Here is a 17839-nt window from a genome sequence, read left to right as displayed (position 1 = left end):
CCGCGCTCTTTCTGGCTGCCACAGTGTGTGATAATGGGGGTGCTTATTGGTGAGGGGTGAAGGGATCACAGGAAGGCAAGAACCCACATAAGAACCCACATACCTGAAATACCAAACCCGATGATGAGGGCAATTGCTCCAGCCAGAATAAAGATGATGCTAATAACGCTAGGGAGAGAGAGAGAGAGAGAGAGAGAGAGGAAATTACTTCTCCATTTGGCACGGCACTCGCCACCGGGGCGCTCACCCAGCTTTTGGAAGAGGAGACGCAGAGACCCTCTCAGCTTGTTCCCAAGATCAGTGCAGCGGGTTAAAGCACAGCAGTCAGCAGCTGGGCGCAGCCACTGCAGCACGAGTTCACTCCTGGCCAGGGAGGCAGGGAGGGACCCCCAGGGCGCAGCAGACCCCTCCTGTCTCCCCGCTGCTCCCCTCAGCAGTGTGTTTCAGTAGATCTGCCTGTTGTGCTCCCCACTCTGGGGAATCCTCTTACCATCCCCCACACCTCTGGCCTGTACCCCAGTACTTGCATGCTTGAATAAATAAAAAAATATAAAGCCCCCCCTAGAGCTGGGCATTTTAGGAAGGAACCCCGACAGTTCCGTTCCCGTCCCTGGGGCTCTTGGGTAGGTGATGAGCGTGATGAGTATTCCACGCTGTGTCGTTGACCTTCCCCTTCCAGAGGGAGAGACTCAGCAGAATGCTGGAGAAGGTGGGTGCCAATGGCCACCCCCACACAGCCGGGTCCACTAGCGCCTGGCGTCCCCGACTGTCCCTCCGAGGCTGAGCTCCTGTCTCCTCCATGGTCACCAAACACCTGACGGGCCGCGGTCCTGGCTCCTCTCTGTGGAGCTCCCCTTCCTCTGCCCGGTGTGGACCCCAGGGGAGCTTGTCAGAAGAGCAATACAGAAGTTCGGAACATGCAAATGAGCCCACATGAGAATTCAACTCTGCCACAATCCCAGCACCCAGCCGTCACCGCTGTTGGCCTCTTGACCTGCACCTGCCATGCACATCTTGTCATGTCACAGGCGGTGTCTGGGCTTCCCCAGAAGGAGGGGTTGTTAGCCAACACCAGGACTCGCATCGCCGTAACAGTCACCTGAGAGTGAGCGCGCGAGCCTCTGCAGTGTGCAGCTGAGGAGATGACACGGGGCCGAAGCATCCCCCTGAACTCGCAGGTCCCTCGTGCTGGGCCTGGGGTAGAATCTGCTGCCTCTTCAGGGCGGGGCTCACCCTGGAGCAAGCCCCCTGTCTGCCCTGGGGGCCCCACCGGGAGGGGTCTCGGCCTCAGCCCTGAGAGCGACCTGGGCTGAGCCAGCTGGCTCACTGGCAAAGCCAGTACCAGAGGAGATCGTCTGCCCCAGGCGGCCGTCATCAGCTGACCTGGCCACAGGCCCAGGCGACTCACAGGTCCCCACACCTCTGTTATTTGAGAGACAGGACAAAAGAAAGGCTGGCAGGCGGAGGGAGATGTCACAGAGAGAAGGACCTGCAGGCACTTCACTTTCTCCTGAATAGGTTTGTTGTCCCTGTTCCCCTTGGCTCAGAGAATCCATCAGAGACAAACAGGCTTACAAGAAGCAATTTGAGAAAACAGTTCCCCTGGGGGGTCAGATCCCTCGAGGTGTGGCCCCAGGGCGCCACTCAATAAGCAAAATGATGCTTTTAACAGTATACCTGCTGCCAATGACTTCAAGAGAACGCCTCCTGGACAGCTGCCCTCTCTGCCCTCCTCAGTGAAACCCTAGATCTTACTGTTCCAAGTGTGTGAGAAGAGCTGAGCAAACTCCAGGTGAGGACCCCCCTCCCCGCCCCCCGACTCCTGGATGAAGCGCAGACCTGGCTGTGTGAACAAGGCTTCGGGAGACTCAGCTTTTTGTCTTTAAAATGGGGATGGGAGTAAGTCCTGCTTTGGCTGCTAAAAGGGGGTGGCGGGCCCCCAGAATGTGCCTTCATTTGGAGGTCGGCTGGTGCAGGGTCGCGCGGAGGGGGTGGGGCCCCTGCAATGGGACGGGTGTGGGTGTCCCTGTGAGAAGGGGGGGTTAGGACAGGCACCTCATCACTCACAGGGAGAAGGAGAGTGCCTTGCCAAGCTGAGAGATGTCAGCCGAAAAGTAGCTCAGGACCCCCAAAGCCAGTGGGGGACGCAGGCCTAACCCAGCTGACATCTCCCATTTTTACTGATAAAGTCACCCTGTCTGTGGCCAGGTCCTTTCTGTGGTGCGACAGAAGACTGACACCCCTAGACTGAGAATTAGCAATTAAGAATTAAGGGCGGGGCTTAACCTCAGATGGTAAGCAGCCCACCTGCTTCCCAGGGAAGCGGGCCCCTGCTTTGTTTCTCTGTACCCCACACAGAAGTGACACCCCCGGGCATTTGGCTCCCAGGTGCCGCCTTCTACTACCGCAGGTCTTTGCTCCGCATCCACAGTTTGAAGGCGTGACTGGAACCCGAGGATGATCCCACTGATGATGATGAAGATATCAGAGCATTTCTGGAACATTAAAGAACACCCCAGGCTTGGCGCTCACGCTCGCTGTGGCTCTGCCCCTCTGAGGGTCACATCCCCTGACTAACCCTTTTTCTCCTAGCTCTCCGTGTCGGTCACCTCTGTCCCGGTCATTCCGTGTCCCCCAGAGCGGCTGTGTTTTCTTCCCTGCTGGGCCTGGGCCTCCCTTCCCGTCCTGTATTCTGTCAGCATCTGTGGTGACTTCAGGATTTCAGTGGGTGGTGACTCAGAGAGTTCAGCTGGAATTGGGGCTGGGGGTGACCAGCAGGCAGAGAAGTCTGCGGTTATAAGCACGAATACTGGACGCAAATACACAGCTCCAGGCCCCAGCCCCACCGCTGATTCGCTGTGTGGCCAGTTTCCTTCTCGTGAAGATGAGTTAGCACATTTTAAAAAATCACTTAGGACAGTGTCTGACACCTAGGAAGCTTCAAGAAGCATTAGCTGTTCGCAGTTAGGTTTTTCTATGGTGGCTACATAACAGGCACGTGTTCCCAGCTCAGAATAGAGGGGTCCTGGGCGGTGCTGATGAAAGCTGCTGTGGGCACGACCCCTCGGTTCAGGCACCCGACAAAGTGACCGTGACGAAGTGATGGCATCAGTCCTCCATGTAAAACCTCGACGCCTTTCCATTTCCCTCGTGATAAAGTGCCTCTGCCATGTGGCCACGTGGCCCTTTGGAGGGGCCGTGTCCTCTCTTCCCGCCCGCCTCTGCACACCGCCCCACAGTCTCCGCGCCCTGCCGTGGTCCTGACACCCGTCGCCCCCGGCCTCTCCACTCAGCCAGACCCTGAGCAGACACCGGGCTCTCCCCTGCAGGAAAGGCCCGGCGAGCCCGCGTGTCCCCCCAACTCCACTGAGCCCACCTCGCTGCCCCAGTGGGGGGCACACGCCCCGGCTGTGGAAGCAGGACCCCGCCGGCCGTCAGCAAGCCCCTCTAAGCAGGCGTCGCCTTGAGGGTTGTTCTGAACTGTGTTTCCTTGGAAAAGAACAACCCCCGGGGCCTGGGGACGAGAAGCAGGCACTAAAGGAGTAGCCAAATTAATTAATTCCTGTCTGCTGCTTATTCATTTTTTACAAAGGTGAATAAAATATCTCACACGAGGTGTTCTTTGCTTTTTGGTTATTTCTTCCCCGGAATATTTTTCCAATAACGGCGCTACGGGAAAATTGTAATGCGGAGCTGTGTCCTCCCACCACGGGCTTGGAATTCACAGAACACGCTTGTCAGACATGCGTCACAGAGGCCCAGAGGAGCCGGCGCTAGGGAGGGCTGCTCGCCGCCAGCACTCAGCACGGGCGCATCTCGGGACTGGCCTGGGGCGGGGCTGCCGGGGGAGGTGAAGCGAACAGAGTCCCGGCCCTCCGGGAGCTCGCTGGGCCGCTACGGACACACCTGAGCTCACACACGACACGACACACATGACACACAAATGTGCACACAGAAGCAAACGCCACACCCTGCATGGCACACACAAGCACACACCTGTACACAACTGCAACACAACACGACAACACACAAGACATGAACACACACTTGCACACACAGCACAAGCACACCGGCAGACGGGCACACGTGAACATATATGTGCACACGAGCACACACGATGCAATTGTGTATGTGCAGGAACACATGGATGCACAAAGTATGCACCACACATGTGCAGACGTGAACACCTGGGTGTACACAAAGCACACCAGCACACACACACAGGTGCACACCCAGACTCACACACAAGTACACAGCGCACACATGAATGCACGTGCACACTCATACATGACCACCAACATACATGTATGTGAATACACGGGGACACACGTGATCACACACACACACACACACACACACCCATGCACACACACACACACACAGTAGTAAAACAAGGCTGGGATGTAGCCAGGCTCAGTAAAGAGAGGAACACAGGAATTTGGGGGGGCAGGGTTGGAAGTGCTGAGGTGGGAGCGAAGCCGGGAGAATCAGAGCAGCTCCATGCTGCATTTCAAAGGAAGTGACGAGAACGGCTGTGCTCAGGAGCCGACGCAGCCGTCCCCGCCTCAGGCCGAGTCACCTCTCCGCGAGGGGAAACGCAGAGACGCCATTTCTGCGCCACGCAGGTGCGGACCACGCGCCACTCCGGGTGCTGAGGGCGGGAGGAGGCGCTCCCTGGGCGCGACCCCGCAGCTCGGGGTCCGGGCCCCTGCCGGTTCCTGCGCTTGTCTTTGCTCGGCTGCTGCTGCCTTTGCAGCACTTGAAAGACATTGGACATTTCTGTGAAGACATGATAGTTTGCTCCTGAAGAAGCCCCCTTCATATTCTACAAAATCGCCCAATGAAGGTAACGGGGCTTATGGGAAAAAACGGGGTGATGTGCCGACCACTCAAACCCGATGTGACTTTGCAATGGCCGGAGCAGAAACAACCGCTGGAACCTGCCAGAGAAGGGGGACAGCAAAGCAGGCAGCCGGAGGACCGAAGCCGCTCCCGGGTGCTGGACAAGCACAGCCCTGCAGCTCTGACTGGGGCGGGTGAGGGAGGACAAGGGGTCCCGCCGGGCCAGGCGCGGGAGCAGGTCACCTGCAGCGTGAAAGGTCCGCTCGTGCTTCACCAGGGAGAAAGTCCTCGCATGCAAGCTTCATTCAGAAGAAAAATAACCAGTGAGAGCGCACGGAGCCTTGCCCTGAGCTTGTCATTCTCTTGCCCTGAGCTTGTCATTCTCCTCTGCTGTTTCGGGTCCCCACGCCCCTGGACCTTGCAGTCACCGACCGCCTTTATGTTTCAGCACCACGGTCTCCCTGTTGTCCAAGCATATACGGGCACATGGAAACACATTGCATCAGACAGACCTTCCTGCGGAATGACCAAGAAAAAAATCAGAGACACCTATCTACTTAGGGCAAATTTTCATGGTATCAGCAGTTCACTGGAGCGCTGGGAATAGAGCTAATGTTTAGGGGGCGTGTGTCAACCGCCACACCTAGTGTCTCCTCCATCCCTTACAGGAGGGTGACCCACAAGCCCTACACTCACCACTGTCCATGCGGGGAAACTGAGGCTCAGCCTAAATCACTGACCCAGCTCTCACAGTTGGGAAATAGGAGAGCCAGGCCTAAAGCCCAGAAGTCCAGCCCACAAGCCTTCACTCTCCAAGTCCAACTCCCAGAAAAAGCCCAGGGGGTCAGGAGGCACCCCTGACACTGGCTCCCCCTCATGCCTGCCGGTCTTCCCTGCTTCATTTGGAAACGAGGGCTTTCTGGGTCTGCTCCCCTCTATGGCCAGCCCTCCTTCTGGAAGGCTAAGGGGTCTTTGACACAAACGTTGATGGTTTCTGTGTTCCCTAGTACTTGCTTCCTCCTCACCCCTCTACATCACCAGCTTGCCTCCGCTCGCACTACTGATAAGTGATGAAAACCCAAAAGCTAAATCAAATCAGAAAAATGGGTGCCCATTTGAATAAATTCTACACTTTCAAATTAAATCTACCAGGCTGATTATGTGAGTGAATCAAGTGAATTTGATAATCAAGCTATTACTTTGTTCTCAAAGCAACACGGTGACTAGGTTTGTAAAGAATGCTGAAATTGAAGACATTTATTTCAGCCTATCCAAAAAATTTCTCTCAGTTTTCCCCATAAAAGGAAAAACGGAATTATTTTTAAACACTGCGTGGAACAGATCATCCAGCTTCAAGGTAAAATCACATAACCCTTTTCTAAATATTGATTGGTGCAGGATTTACGTTTCCGAGAAGCCTAGATTGCTGTCGGCCCAACGTTTGCTCTTATTCCCTACAGCGTCCGGCATGCAGAGCACATTTCTCGGTCTGTACTCGCCTTCCCGTGGTTTCTTTTGCTGGTAAAGTCAAGGCCAGCTCTGAACCAGGGTTCTAGAGCATGGGAGGAATGTTTGCGGGAAAAACTCGCCCATAACTCAGCCCCGCCCACAAGTAGGCTCCGCCCACAAGTAGGCTCCACCCACAAACCAGGCCGCCCACACATCAGGCTCACCCCACCCTCAAGACCCCGCGTCCTCGCCGTTTTAATAGCAGTTTTAATGGCAAGGCTTCCTGTTTGGGATTTTTTTTTAAATATATGTATTTATTTAGTAGAATAACTGGGGTACAGGCCAGAGATGTGGGGGTGTGAGAGGACTCCCCAGAAGCAGTGGGGAGCAGAACAGGCCAATCCACTGCTGAGGGCAACCATGGGAGACAGGAGACGTCTGCCGCCCCCTGTGGGTCACTGGCTGGCCGGGATCCAGCTCGGGCCCACTCATGACAGCGCCGCGCCTTGGCCCTAGCCAGCAGGGAGGCCCATGTTGGGGTGATAGGCAGCTGCTTATGTGAGGCTTTTGAGTATCAGGCTGAGGCATCTCTTCTTTCAAGCGACCACTACGGACTGAGTGACTCTGTTCTCCTAAATCAATACCGTGCTGGAAAACAATGTAACCTGTAATTTTTTTTTTTTTTTGACACAATGAGGGTAGGGTGGGGTGTGGGAGAATATAAAGGAGAGCTCACAGGCCCAGAATTATATCATACCTGGGTTCAAACACCATAAATCAGTACACAGCCAGCAGATAGATTTCATCTTGCATGCCATCTTTACTGAGTAATTGAGAGCCGTGACTAGACTATTGTGTGGGGGAAGATTACAGGGCCCACAGCGGGCTGGGGGTGGGGGGAGTGAGTCCCCAGCCAGGAGGGAGTTTTCAGTGAGCTCGAGGCCCTGTGTGTGTGGCAGTGGCAGGGGAAGGGGGCGTTAGCTACCGCTAACTCCAACCTACCAGACTCTCAAGCTGGTTTAACACGGAAATAGTGAGAGGGGGCGGCGATGTGAGCTGTCACTCCTGTGTGCAATTCTGACAACACTCTAGAAGAACACTGATAATTGTGTATGTTCAGGGGAGGCTTTCTTAAACTCAGTGCTCCTGGGTGGATAGTTCTTTGTTGTGTGGATTTCCTGTATGTTGTGGGGGGCGGGGGTTAGCGTTCCTGGCCTCCCTTTTCCTGATCTGATGCCTGGAGCACTTGACCCCTGACTTGTGATAACCAAAAACATGTCACCCCCCATTGAGAGCCACTGATTTAGGAGAACCAGCAGGACCAGGGTGGTGATGTGATCTTTCGAAGAACAGATAGAAATAGAAGGAAAACAATGTAGAGAAGCCTCAACTGATGACCATTTCAGCAACAGAAAGAAGAGTCACTCTAGAAGAAGCAAAGCCAGAGGTGAAATGCTAGGAAGTTAGATTCAGTGTCCAGCGAAACTGCCTCCAGTTTCCTCTCCACTGACCTGAGACTACAGAGTTTCTCATCACTGGGACATGAGAAGAGACTCAAAATTCAAACTGTGCCACATACTCCAACATGAAGTCAAGACAGCAGCTGCCATTGTCTCTGGCAAGAACCAGAGCAGTCTTCCCATAACTCCCACCCACGTGTTCCTTCCAAGTGGCTCTTCCAAGTGTCTCTTTGTATCTCTCCCTATGAGCCTTCTGTAGTCCACTTCCTTTCCTATCTCCACTCACTCCTTCCCAGCCGTGCCCCCATGGGAAATGTGGTTCACGGCATCCTGGGATTTGAACCAAGGTGGCTGCGTGTAAGTGGGGGCTGAGGTAATGCTCCTCCCTGTTTTGTGGAGCGGCCGCTGTAAACCTCGTACCTGTGTGTGGTTGGGGAAACTGAGGTCTAGTGCTGAGTAGTGCAGCCAGGGGTTCACTAGGGAAGTCATCTTCCTCTGATAGAGTCTAAGACTCGATCACTTGCACTTTGTTAAGACTTGCTTCCAGAAGGAAAGGGGACCAGGCAGTGGAAAACTATAGGTTGTCACTAAATAGGTACCTTTCCCTCAGTGATACCTGCTGAGCTCCAGATGACCAGAAAGGTGGATCCACCCGCCCCAGCCAGCCTATCTTAGGGGGCTCTCTCTCTGCCTGTCCCCTCGATTGCCCGGGAAGCACACATCAGGGTCTGACTGTCAGCCAGTGTGCACTCCTCCAGTGGCCGGAGCAGAATGAGATGAAAGTCAGAACAAGGTTGCTTACTAGTCCTTTCCTATATGATACCTGTATTTCCTGTTCCTCCTTAGTCCCGCTGCCGAGCAAACCTTTCCAGGGGATTCCTTCAGCACCATACATGAACCCATTGTGTGAAAGAACAAACACTCTTCAAGCCTCACGTGAATGTCCCAAGCAGGGTCCTGACTGTTGGAGAAGCCGGTACCCCGGGCGGTGTGTGTGGTTGGCAGTGAGACAGCCTGATTGCACAGCTTCCAAAGTGGAGTTTAGAAGTTTCCAGAGGCCAAACAGCACCCAGACTGACTCTCAGCTGCGAACAAGCACTTCCTTCTCCTAGCCACAGCCTCCGCCCACCGCGTCCCCAGCCCTGGGCTCTCCTCACCCTCCTTCTTACCCTCTGCTCACCCCTCCATTTCTGGCCCCCACCTCCAGGCTCCGTCTGTCCTGAGCTGCTTTGGGCTCCTAAGTTTACAGGCCGTTCCTTCCCTCTATGCTTTGTTCCTGCTGTTTTTCCGGTTCTTAAAATATGGAAGGAACTGAAATGCTTGTGGAGCAAATGTCCCACCTTAGGGGATGCCCCCACAGAGCGTGATTGGAAACTTGTTGAATGAATAAGCTAAATATTCACGCTGTGTTATGAAGGAAATGACCACATTCTTGACTTAGGGGACTTTCTTGTCCCACTTTTTTTTTTTAAAGAAAAATGCTCCTTTTAAATATTGAACGGTATGAAACCTTGCCGGTGCTATGAATTTCAGCCTTTGAGGTAAGAAATGGAGAAGACCTGGTTGTCTGGGGTTAAGAAGGGAAACTAGGATGGGCCAGAGTTAAAGAGTCACACATGCTAAGGACTCTGCTTGAGACTCACATCAGCTGGGGCCCTAATGCATGCACCCAAGAGGTAGGGATCACCTCACTCAGTCTTGGTTTTCGGGGATGAGGAAAAGCTCCCTCAAGTCTGTGTCTCTGCCTTTCATCTACAGGGCTGAGTCCTGAAGTCACACTATTGCCGTCCCCAGGGAGTAAACTTAAAGGGTTTCTAGTTGAAAAGTTTCAAGGCTTAGAGGAAGCCAAAACAAATGTTCTCTGAAGAAATGTACTCTCAACTCAGGTCTCAAAGAATCTCAGCAGATAAAATTCCCCCAAATAGAAGTTCATCTTAATAAAAATTGCAAAGTATACAGGAGATGGTGTGATGTGCAAGAGTTGATAGAATCATGAAGTAGATGTGGAAATAGACTCCAGGTATTGGAACCTTTGTATCGAGTACAAACATGAGTCTTTGAAATATGTTCAAGTAAGTGAATGAGCAAAGGGAAAGCTAGAATAGAGGCAAGAGACTAAGAAAGCAGCCCAAAGATTTGAAAAAGGACCAGGTAGAATATTTAGAAATGAAAAAAATTGAAATTTGGAACTCACTGGACAGCTAGGTAGTAGATTGTAGACAGCTGAAAAAGAGCATTGGTTAAGCAGAAGGAGGTCGCAGTAAGCAATAATTAACCAGAGTAAGTTGAAAATTACACATGATAAAGAAGAAAGAGATAAAAATATTTGCAGGAAAGATGAGACACAGACCAAGGATGAGACATTTTAATGTCTTAGAGCCAGGCGGCTGGGGCAAGGGTGGGGTGGAACCCTTGAATTTGGGGCTGTTACTGTCTGCATTCCAGGAGCCCCCTAAAGTCTAGGGACCACCTGCACTCGGGCATCAACTCTGCCGGCTGGCATACTGTTAAGCGTCACTGATTATTGTCTCAAAAACAGAAAAAGCTACCCTGCCTCAGTGTCCTTGGTCTAGAAACCAACCAGCTTTGCCTCCATGAACTCAGAAGGAAGAGAGACAGTCATACTGGGAGCTGCCCGCCAATGCAGGGCTGGACTGAGGTTCTAAAAGTTTGGAGAAAAAACTGGGTGGGCCCTCCCTGGTGGCGCAGTGGGTTAAAGCACCATATCATGAAGCTCTCTGAAGCCCCTGCAGCACGAGTTTGATCCCCACCCCGGAGGTGACCCACAGGGCGCGGCAGACCTCTCCTGACCTGCCCGCTGCTCCCCTCAGCAGTGTATTTCAATAGATCCGCCTGTGCTGCTCCCCTCTCTGTCTCTGGTGAATCTTCTCACTCACCACACCTCTGGGCTGCCTGCTGTACCCCAGTTCTGTAAACATAAATAAATAGATCTTTAAAAACAAAAAACCTGGGTATCTTCGTTTTATACCTACATTATTTCTTCCCTCTTTCTAGACGTATCTTACCCAAGCCAAGGAAGTACCCTTTTGGGTATTTCTGTCACGCACAATAGTTCTGGCGGCCACCTGGGAGCCCAGAAAGACCCATGGGCTGTGGCCGCACAGCTGGGGCAGGACAGGAGGCGGGAATGCCCGGATGTTGCTTCCTTTCCATCCAGGGAACCCTCCTCCTCCTCAGAAGCAGCCAAAACCACCTTCTCCCAGAGGAGGCTCTGGGCTGCAGCCAGGGGCCAGTGTCCGGGTGGACTGGGGGCCCCTGGCCGCATCGCTGGCACTTTCCTGCGCCACACTGCTGCTTTGCTCTGAAGTTGCCTGTGACACGGAATCCGTGTTTTCAGACTTGGGAATGCGGCTGGACAGTGGTCTCTGTCACTTCCAGGAGTGCTAGGTCCCAGGCTGGGGGGGTCTGGATTCGTAACTATTCGAACTTGGGGGGCATTGCAATGGCCAGGGAGGGACAATAGGGAAAACAATCCATTCACAGCATCCTGTGGCTCTTGGCTGGCGGGGGTGGGAGTGGGGGGGTTTGGGCGGAGGCAGGTGTGGGAGGGCCCACACTGTCCCCCTCACTTCTGCCGCCTGAGGCTGTGTCTGTCCCTCTGTGCACCCCGCATTGGCCTGAGGAGGCCAGAGCAGCGTGGGGAGACACGTGTGGGGTCCAGCCCCCAGAACCAGCCCCGTTTCTGCAACCTCTCCAGGCAGAGCGGAGAGGATTACTATTTTTACATTTGGCAGCTATGATTTCTGGGCCTCCTTTCAAAGCCTTAAAAAAGGATCCTTTTCCTATCCACTTTAACTAATTATACAGTATTACTAAGAGCCTATAATTTAGTAAACCCCCTCCCCCCGTCGGCAGCATTTGTGGTGCGAAGGTCCCGAGAAGATACCACATTCTTTCCGCTCACTCCGAGGCGCCGCCTTCCCTCGTCCATGGGCTGCACTAGATCATCTGAGGACAAGCGTGGACAGTAGCTGTCCCATGTCCTCACTGGCCCCTGTCTATTTCACTGTCACCCTGGGGTCACAGTGTACTGAAATGATCTCTTCACACAGGTATCGCTTCTCTAGTCTCCTCTAAGTTTTCCAAGGCAATTTTTCTTTTTTGCGTACTATGTGCTAAAGGTAAAGGGTCAGCCAGGTTCCAACGTGAGACACAGCATCATCCTGCAGCGTTCAGAAAGTCTTGGGCAGCCAGCCCCATAAATCTCGCCCATCTCACGCCCACGAAGGACAGCAAACAGGACTCAGAGTGGGCAGAGGGGACGCGTGAAGATGTGTCTCTGGAGAAAATGTTTTTCTGTCCTTCGGGGCCATGCTTCTCCCCACTCCCCAAATGACAAATACAAAGCTGAAGACTGTCGTGTGGCTGAGACACCCTGTACTGCCTGGCCTCCAGGAGTGTGGTCCAGGGCAGGAGGGGGCAGGAGAGGGGCTGAGCGGGAGCACAGAGCTTTGATTAGAGCAGCGGACCCAGGTATAAGGGAGCTAGCTCTGTGTATCCTGGGGCTACCCTGAGTTTCGCCAAGAGGAATGCCCAGAAGAGGGGACCTGAGCATCCAGGACCAGGTGTGGGGTGCAGCACTGGCAGGGGACCCCAGGGGGAGGGGCATCACCCAGCTCCAGGAGAGGCCACGTTGTCATCAGAGGCTCAGAGGCTACAGACGCTTCATCTCGTCATTTTCTACAGATTCACTTTAAAAGGTCAGGGGGAGATAGAAATAAAATTTGGCTTTGGTTATAATCTACTGGTCCTGTCGGATCAATACAGCCGTCATACTTATGCCCCGAAGTGTCAGGTGTACTGCCCGACTCATCTGAAGGATTTGATAAATGCTGTCGTGAGCTGATCTGATCTGGAAACTGATTCTCCGGCTGAACCGAAATGCGCCCAGAGATGGCCCGGCTGAATGGCACCTCATAGTTTCATTTCAGGGTTATGTCTCCTTAATTTACACTGTGGGCAGATTTCATGTGAGCATTTAAAATTACCCACTAAATAGGAATAAATATTTAGAAATTCGGTTTTTTTTTATGCACACAGAACTGGGGTACAGGCCAGAGGTGCAGGGGCGGTGAGAGGATTCACCAGAGACAGAGTGGGGAGCAGAACAGGCCGACTGATGAAGTCCACTGCTGAGGGGAGCAGTGGGCGGTCAGGAGAGGCCTGCTGCATCCTGTGGGTCAGCTCCCTGCCTGGGGATCGAACTTGTGATGAAGCGGCTGTGGCCAGCTTCCCAGTGCTGTGCTTTAACCTGTTGCAACACCAGGGAGGCCCCAGAAATTAGCTCTTAACTATTGCATGGGTATAGTGTCTAGCTCCAGTGACTGATCCTGTTATAACCTATAGAAAACCCAAATGTCCTGTGGTCCAGTTTTTGATCATGTCATAGCCAGAGAAATGGAAATCTAATATAAGAGTTGAACTGAAATCCAGTGGCAGTGCATGGAAAAGGCACAGAAAAACCTCTTTTTAAAAAACTAATTCCTCCTTTTCAATTTCTCTCCTTCACATTAGTGCCTCCAGACTCCCAAACTCTCTGAAATCCACCCTCTGTTGTCTTTTCCTTCCTATTTCCAGATCTGTGTTCTTCACTCTCATCTGCAAATCTCCTCTTCTCTCTGCTTTCCTCACACCTTCTCGTCTCCTCTGAGGGCTTTCTCTATTGAACTTATAACCGTGAGTTGGACCAGGGGAGACTTAGCAGAAAATGCCAAGATGTTCCTTGATGGAGTTGGAGAGGGGCAGAAGATGTGGATATTTAACTGTTTTTCTCTGTTATGCCCTAAAGGGAGTCTGGCCCAGGACAGCTTTTAGAACAGCTGGACCGTGTTTTACCATTTCTGGCATTTTCCTCACCCCACACTCACTCTCATCTTTAGCTATCAGTAAGAAATCTGTCCCTTGGGCTTTGTTGCTGGTTAAACTATGCAGAGTGGTATTTTCTCTCATCGTCATTGACACGTGGGTGCACACAGAGTTTTGGTTACTTTACTGACAGTGGGGTTGGATGGTAAATTAAGGAGGAGGCCAGGACTTGAGAATCTCTCACATGGGAACAATGGGAGTGTGAGGTACACAATTTGCCACCTTCTTTCTCAAAATGTCGGTAGGGGTTACTCTTTGTCAAACCTCAACGTTGCCCAAAGAGTGTGAGTTGGTGCAGAGTTTGGGGTGATTGAGAGGGAAACGGTTTGGCCACAGACCTCAGGTTTCTGATTTACACAGCAAGATCTGACCCAGGGCTTCTCCTTCCAGGAGCTCATTCTAAAGCGACCTGCCATTCTAACGCCCAAGGACGTTAACAAGCGTTATGATTAAAATTGACATCGTAATTGTGAGCAAATAAATGGAAACATGTATAGGTCCTCCAGATCCCAGCGGGGAGCTGAGCGAGCAAATCAGGGTTTATTACAGAGACAATGCTAGGCCATTGCAGAAAATCTATCTAGGAAGGATAATTATGTGAGGAATATTCACTAAATCAATGGGGATTATTACTAGAATGATAGGGACAATATGACGCCGTTATTAACCATCCACAGGGAGGGAAAGCATTCGGACAAATGAATGAATCGTCGCTATCTCTGCGTCAGGGGTGACTTAGATTCTGATAGACATTTTCTTCTGTGGTTTTCTCCACTAATCCCACAAAAGGAGGGAAATAGATTTTAAAAAGAAAACATTGCTTCATTTTCCTTAGGCTTGACTTAACTTTCCAGTCATCGGCTTCCTGGGTCAGTTTCCTGCTCTCACAATAGAGCTGACACAGTGCCCTCAAGAATGTGTGACAGAAACTGTACATCATACGGGTTTTGTTCGTTTAAGTGAACAAACATGTTTTCAATAACTCAACAGGTTGTTCACGAGTTACCCCAGACAATGACGAGAGACCAGCTCAGTTTTGGGGTCCCCGGGTGAGCAGCACCAGAAGCCCCCAGGAATTTCAGGTAACCTGACATGACATGACAGTGTGGCATACACCCCATCCTCCCGCCCCCCAGAAATGCTAAGGCAAGCCACCATCTTGCGCGTCACTTCTTTGCCACTCTTTCTGCCTTCAGGGTGGAAACTGCCAAGTAAGCAGAATCCACACTGTTAAAGAGATTCTCTTGTGAGACCCATGCTTGCTGCTGGGGGAATTAGCCTTTTCACTCAGATAACATATTTAATGGGATGAACAGGGCATGTTGGGGTCAGTCGCGGTGAAACTGTAATTAGTTATTTGCTAATCTATAAAAGTCAAGCATTTCATTGATCCTGTCATTTGTCGGCGAGAAAATGTCAACCTAGGAGATATGAAAAAACAGCCAGATTTAGCTCTTTTTGAAGTTTAGGTTCTGTTAGGTTTTCTGAGTTTTAGTCTTCTAGGGCTTAGCACAGAGGTTTTGGGAGACCTTTTCAGGGAAAAAGTCCTGGAACCTCCACGTGGCCATATCTTGACAGCTTTGTTTTATCCAAGATCCTCTTCCTAACACCCGGCATGCCTCTCCCTGAACACTTAATTCTGAAGGCTTATAGGACAGCAGTGGGACTTGGCATTTGGGTCTTGGCACTAAGATTCCCGGGAAGCCTGGCTCCCCAAGTCTTCGGACCCAAGGGGATTTGCTTCATAAGACCCCTCTTCCCACCTGCCCTATCACCCCGACTTTCCCAGCTGCTCCAAATACCCCATCTTGGACTGAAAAATCAAATAACACTGTTTCTAAATTAGAAAAGGGTCTAGGTTTTGGAGCAGAGAGATCTAGATTATTTTAGATTCCTTTGCATATATTCTAGTGACCAGTTGTAATCATGGGTCTGATGGAAAAATCATGGAGGAGGCTGATCCTTGAGAGAAGAGTGAGTAAGGTCACTGCGGCCTAGCAGAGTCCTGCCAATGTCCACTGGCTTCCTGCCCTCACTGGCTTCCTTGCTTATTTGCAAATCATTCTCCAGGGTGACTTTTAAAGATCAATTTATTTTGGCCCTCCCTGGTGGCTCAGCGGGTTAAAGCACAGCACTGAGAATCTAAAGCCACTTCCGCATGAGTTCGATCCCCGCCTGCCCCGGAGGTGACCACATGGCGTGGCAGACCTCTCCTGTCCCGCCCGCTGCTCCCCTCAGCAGTGGACTTCGTCGATCTGCCTGTTCTGCTCCCCACTCTGTCTCTGGTGAATTCTCTCACCCTCTGCATCTCTGGCCTGTACCCCAGTTCTGTATGAGTAAATAAATAAATCTTTAAAAAAAATCAATTTATTTCAAAGGGAGGTAAGCATCAGCTTATATTACTGTTGGTATCTGGGAAGAACAGGGTCCCCTCTCGGGCAGCCCCACCTCTGTGCACCCGTGACCAAAGCCCCCAGAGTCCTCTTTGCCCTCCCCCGCCCCCTCTGGATGCTCCAGTCTACGGTCAGCTTGTCAGTGTTAGCTTTCCAGCTTGTCTTTACCCCCCATGAGGGTGATTGGCTCCCATCTGCTGGTTTGCATGCTCTGTCTTAGACGTCTGCCTGGGGTGCCTAGTGTGGCTCTGTGCCCACGCTCCTCACCGCATGGGTGAGCACCCAGAGGCCCGGGCAGTCAGGGCTGGGCTCCCTCCCTGCATCCCGGTCAGTAGAACTCACCCTGGGTTGTAAGCAACTTAGAGAAACACTGTGGATTGCGATGATAAGGCCATGAGAAGAGGAACCAGTGCATCGTGGCAGTGCTGAGAGGGCCCTTAAATAGTGCCAGTGTCTAGTTGGTACAAGCCATTTGAGGGGTGCGGCGAGCGACGGATGGCACCTCCCGAATTCTCCCTCCACTCTCATGAGGGAGACTAGGGAGGAGGTTAGTTACCAAAAAACCGATGTAGAGGAAGGTTAATCAAAGTGAAATTACTCTAGAAGCACGAGATTTGAAAAATTTGACAACTTTAGATATCAAAGATGGAGGGACATTTCCAGAAAGGAGACACCAGTGGTCTTTTCCCTCCTGGGCTGTGTTCAGCCCTAGACACTGCTCGTGAGCCCTCCATTAATGCACTTTTTCTGCCCATGACTTCTGTTCTTTTTTAATTTCTCCAGCCCTGCCTTTCCTCAAGTATGTCCTCCACACACCAACACATGTGGTTTTGTAAAGGCTTACATTTCATGATCATTCCCAATGGAATAGATTTCTTACTGTCAGGACTTAAATATGCTAATTTCATGATACAGTTACCATTTTTATAGATCAAAACAATAGCATAATGGCAATTTCCTTTGATCCAAACTTTTTGGCTGCAAAACTTGGCTGGGGGAAAACACTGATTCAGTATCAGTGGGGTCAGAATTCACCTTGGGGAACACTGTCTAAGTAAGTTAAATACAGAGACTGTCGGCTGCTTGAATCATGGGTGTTGCTTGGACCTGCGATGCTCTGAGGTGAGAGGGTGGTGGGGCCAGCAGAAGGCAGAGTCCCCAAGGCGGGGACTCTCTTGCCTTGGTGTTGAGTCCCCGGGAAGGGGCCCCTCAAGGCATATCCCAGCTAGTGAAATTGCAGAATTCACATTACTAGACACAGCCCCAACCATTGTGGTATGAAAGGGTAAGGAAATTTTTAGCCATAAAATTGATTCAAGACACTCTGTAGCAGCACAAAATGAGTGGCCTGCTGTGTTGTCACGGAGAAGGTGACAGAGCTGCACGGTGCTGCTGGCCACCTCCTTGCCCTGGGCCGATCACAGGCCTTAGTCTTCTGCCTTCCCATCCACATGAGGGACGAGCCCATCCAGAGAGCTCCCCAAACCTTCCAGATTCCCAGCACTCCGGCTACTTTCCAAAGCTGGTCATTTGGAGTTTGGAACACAGTCCTACAGCAGCTCTACCCAGGAATGACAAGCCGTCTCGCTAGGTCTCCAGAGCCTGCCCAGTCCTGATGTTCAGAAAGCTGTGCACTCTGTGGGCCAGTAAAATAGCACAAAGCATCCCTGGGACTGAGGCAGAGGACCCTGGGAAACAGTTACAGCTGCCGCATGGAGCGCAGGCTCCTGTGGGCCAGCCTGGGACTCACCCACAAAGCTATGTCCATGGAGTTCCAGCCTGTTGGTAGAGGGTGTGACAGGAGGATCC

The 17839-nt window shown here is 51.9% G+C and overlaps 1 protein-coding gene across 2 annotated transcripts in view; it reads right to left on the bottom strand.

Moving 5' to 3' along the window:
* The window catches only part of VTCN1 (V-set domain containing T cell activation inhibitor 1), a 40551-nt gene that overhangs the window by 16073 nt on the left and 6639 nt on the right, over positions 1-17839 (bottom strand). For both annotated transcript variants that reach the window (XM_004689600.2, XM_012730101.1), the window contains exon 2: positions 104-168. In XM_004689600.2, coding sequence (XP_004689657.1) covers positions 104-168 — 65 coding nt within the window. The remainder of the gene's footprint in view (positions 1-103; positions 169-17839) is intronic.

This window comes from Condylura cristata, unplaced genomic scaffold (assembly GCF_000260355.1).
Source record: "Condylura cristata isolate star-nosed mole 26May11 unplaced genomic scaffold, ConCri1.0 scaffold00026, whole genome shotgun sequence".
In the NCBI taxonomy this organism is placed as follows: domain Eukaryota; kingdom Metazoa; phylum Chordata; class Mammalia; order Eulipotyphla; family Talpidae; genus Condylura; species Condylura cristata.
The sequence above is the reverse complement of the archived record's forward strand: the minus strand, read 5'-3'. Positions and strand labels throughout refer to the sequence as shown.